General features: G+C 50.6%; 1 protein-coding gene across 1 annotated transcript; it reads right to left on the bottom strand.

The window, feature by feature from the left end:
* Positions 1 to 1,053: 1,053 nt before the first annotated feature.
* On the bottom strand, positions 1,054 to 2,928 carry LOC142766549 (uncharacterized). Its single transcript, XM_075868004.1, has 2 exons — positions 2,923 to 2,928; positions 1,054 to 1,539 (listed from the first exon to the last, which is right to left on the bottom strand). Exons 1-2 carry the CDS (start codon positions 2,926 to 2,928, stop codon positions 1,183 to 1,185), a joined length of 363 nt encoding a protein of 120 aa, XP_075724119.1. The 3' UTR covers positions 1,054 to 1,182.
* Positions 2,929 to 3,947: the final 1,019 nt, after the last annotated feature.

Here is a 3,947-nt window from a genome sequence, read left to right as displayed (position 1 = left end):
TACACTGAGGAACCTTCGTAATTTCATGCACTCCAGATAAAACCCCATTCGCTCGGCTTGCGAAGTGATGAATTCCAGCCACCTTTAACGAAGGTGAAAATGTGCAACCCATGATGACCCCTTCGAGAGGATTTGTAATGCTGTTGTCAAAGGGCACATACGCATATCACATTTCCAACTGTTAGGGTTGGAAGCTTATCATGAATTCCGTAGTTCGCACAGAAAGCATCACTTACAACGTATAAAGTGGACAAATTAATCAATGCCTAAATTAGATCGTATTACTCGCAGAACGGCTGTTTCTGGTGTGCGCTCTTCATTCCAGCGATACCAACAAACAATCTTTACAGTTTATTGACATCGTAACTAGCGTGATGACCCAGGTTCAGCACTCAAAAGAACAAAGTGTATACGCGACCCCACGTTTACTACTGAACTTTTTGTATTCTATTTCACACTAGTTTCTCCCTTTACATGCCTTGAGTTGCAAGTTGTTTCATAAACCTTTCTGTATATTCAGACCAGACCACGTTATTTTTTTACATGGTTTGCCGATCTTGGCTAACATTTAAAAACATCTCAAATTGACAATTATAGTGTTATATATTTTTGTGAGCGCCAGCTTGCATCTAATCTAAGCTCCTTGAGGAAAGTTTACTTAGCAATCAATAAAAAACTCGACGCAGTATGTAGGTTATGACCTAGTAGCTTCAGGTGATCGAGTTTCCGGGGCCCTCTGCTATGGCATCTCTCATAATCATGTAGTGGTTTCGGGACGTTAAACTTCACATAATCAATTCTATTGAATTGAATTTTTATTTACCAGAAAAACATTCTGGAGGGACACCTGGGAAAAAAGCTGCCGCAGCAGCTTGACGAAGGCCCAGGGTCCCTTACATGGCAATAGCACCTATATGACACATGGCACAAATGTTTTTACATAGTATTTAGTATGAAAGCAGTGTACATACGGATCAGCATACACCGCACGTATATATAAAATGTAACAATGACACTTCGTAGAAGAATTCAGGGTAACGATTTGTAGCGGCGGCGGGGGTCGACAGAAAAAAGCGAGCACACTGTATAAACATCGTTCGGAGAAGCGACGATGGAGCACTGTATAGTATCCCGTTGTGGCCTTTGTGGGTCCCAACGCGCACAACCACGACGTGGAACGGATCAGAGTGCCGACGCGTCCACTTCCTCCTGGTACCTGCACGCCAGGTAGTCGGCCGAGTCGGCGAGCTGGTGCAGGATGGCGTGCAGTCCTTGCAGGTGATGCCTGAAGGCGGCGGCCAGGTGAAGGCTCTGCTCGAGCCCGTCGCGGTCCGTGACTACGCTGTCGACGTCCGAATTGGTGTCGGACGTGGATCCCGTGGAGCCGAGGATGTCGTCTGAGGGCTGCCGCGTGTGCTTCGGGGGCGGCCGTAGCAGCGCCCCGGTCAGCGGCACAACGGCCGAGGTGGCGGCTGCGCTGGGCCACTGCCCATCATCATCATCATCATCATCATCAACATCATCATCATCATCAGAAGGCTTACCATCAGATTCCTGTAGAACCCGCCGACATTCCGAAGACGGCCATCACCACCCCATTCGCTCTGTTTGAATATGTGAGGATGCCTTTTGGATTGCGCAACTATGCACAGACCTTTTAGCGCACTATCAACGAGGTCACACGTGGTCTCGATTTCGTATATGCCTACCTTGATGACCTCCTTGTAGCAAGCTCATCCGGCCCTGAGCACGAAACCCACCGGCGCACCCTGTTCCACCGCCTGGATGATTACGGCCTCGTAATTAATCCCAATAAGTGCATCTTCGGCGTCGCTACAATAGAGTTCCTAGGCCACCTTGTCAATCCAAAGGGTATCCAACCACTTGCCAGAAAAGTGAAGGCTATTCAAGGCTTTCCACCCCCGACTTCACTGAAGAGACTCCGAGAATATCTGGGCCTACTATACTTCTATCGCCGCTTTCTTCCAAAGTGCGCCACATTCCTAAAGCCCTTTAACCGACCTATTAGCTAAAAAGAAAGACCCGGCTGCGCTACTGGAGTGGCCCAAGAACGCTGAATCTGCCTTCGGCACTGCCAAGAAGGCTCTGGCAGACGCTACCATCTCATACATCCCGTCCCTGATGCCCCAATTCGTCTCATCACCGATTCATCAAGCGTGGCAGTTGGCGCCGTTCTCAAGCAGCACGTATCCGGTTGGCAGCCCCTTGCGTTTTTCTCGAAAAAACTGAAGCCACCAGAGGCAAAATACAGTACTTTTGCCCGAGAACTCCTCGCGGTATACCTCGCCATCAAACATTTTCGTCATTTATTGGAGGGCCGGGACTTTTACGTCGTTACAGACCACAAGCCCCTGACGTTTGCCTTCCATCGCAATCAGAGCAATTATACTGCACGGGAGATCCGTCAACTATGCTTTATTTCCGAGTGCACTGTGGATCTCAGACACGTACATGGGCCGGAAAATGCTGCTGCTGATGCACTATCCCGCATCGATGCCTTGTCGACCCAGCCACCACTAGACATGGAAGAGCTAGCAGCTGCCCAAAGCAACGATTCTGAGCTGCATCGTCTTCGCTCTTCATCCACGTCTCTATCGTTCACGGAGTGCCCGCTTTTATTTTCTACCTCATTAATAACGTGCGAAACGTGTACTGGTGTCCGTCGGCCCTTCGTGCCTTCAGCTTTTCGTCGTGCAATTTTTGATCATTTGCACAGCATGAGCCATCCTGGTATTCGTGCGACCCAGAAGCTAGTCACATCTCGTTTCCTTTGGCCAAGCATCAATGCTGATGTCCGACGCATGGGCGTGAACCTGCCTTGAGTGTCGGCGCGTTAAAGTTCGCCATCACACTGTCACGGCAACATCCCCGTTTCGGCCTCCAGACGCAAGGTTTTCTCACTTCCATCTCGACATCATCGGTCCTTTTCCGTAATCGCGAGGAGCCTGTTACCTACTGACATGTGTGGATCGCTTCAACAGATGGCCGGAAGCATTTACCATTTCCGGCATTACAGCACCAACAGTTGCCGAGGCTTTCACAAACGGCTGGGTGTCGCGCTTTGGATGCCCTTCTGTCGTCACCACTGATCGCGGTCCTCAGTTTCAATCGGCTCTTTTCACCACACTTGCCAATATCCTGGGCATTTGACACATCCACACAACTGCCTACCATCCTTCCGCCAATGGCATGGTCGAACGGCTTCATCGACAACTGAAAGCAGCCCTCACTGCTCACCAGCCAAGGGAACGTTGGCTCGCCTGCCTCCCCTTAGTACTTTTGGGCATCCGATCAGCATTGAAAGTGGATATCGGCTGCTCATCAGCCGAACTAGTCTATGGCGTTTCCCTGCGTCTTCCAGGAGAATTCTTCGAGCCATCATCGCCACCTTCCACTCACGATGCCTCCACGTACATTCGAGAGCTGCGCACGTTTTGGGACCTTGCTCCTGTGATTCCTGTCGACCGACACCCTCAGTCTGTCTTCGTCAGTCAGGATCTGCATGACTGCAGTCACGTCTTCGTTCGGCGTGACGAAATACGGCCACCACTAACACCAGCCTATGAGGGCCCATTCCGCGTACTCCACGTACACCTAAGACGTTCACGCTGGACATCAATGGCCGTGAATACAGGGTTTCAATCTAAAGTCTGGATGCCAACATCCAAGCATGTCCACTAGGTGACTCCTCTGGTGATTCCCTATGGCTCTCGCACTACGGGGGGGGGGGGAGCCCTGTAGCGCCTCAATGCGCCGCTCGTCAAGGAAGAAGAAGTTGGCATTTGGGCCACGCGGCGGGTGCAGCGCGATAATAAAAAAAATCAGTTCGAAAACTAAACGCTGTCAGGGCTGGATCTTTCCCGTGTTAGCTCCGACAGTTAATGGTGACCCGATAAAGAACACACAGCCCCGATCATCCCGCATGG

The sequence above is a fragment of the Rhipicephalus microplus genome, chromosome 1 (genome assembly GCF_043290135.1).
Source record: "Rhipicephalus microplus isolate Deutch F79 chromosome 1, USDA_Rmic, whole genome shotgun sequence".
In the NCBI taxonomy this organism is placed as follows: Eukaryota; Metazoa; Arthropoda; class Arachnida; order Ixodida; family Ixodidae; genus Rhipicephalus; species Rhipicephalus microplus.
Note: the sequence above shows the minus strand (reverse complement) of the source record. Positions and strands in the feature narration are given on the sequence as shown.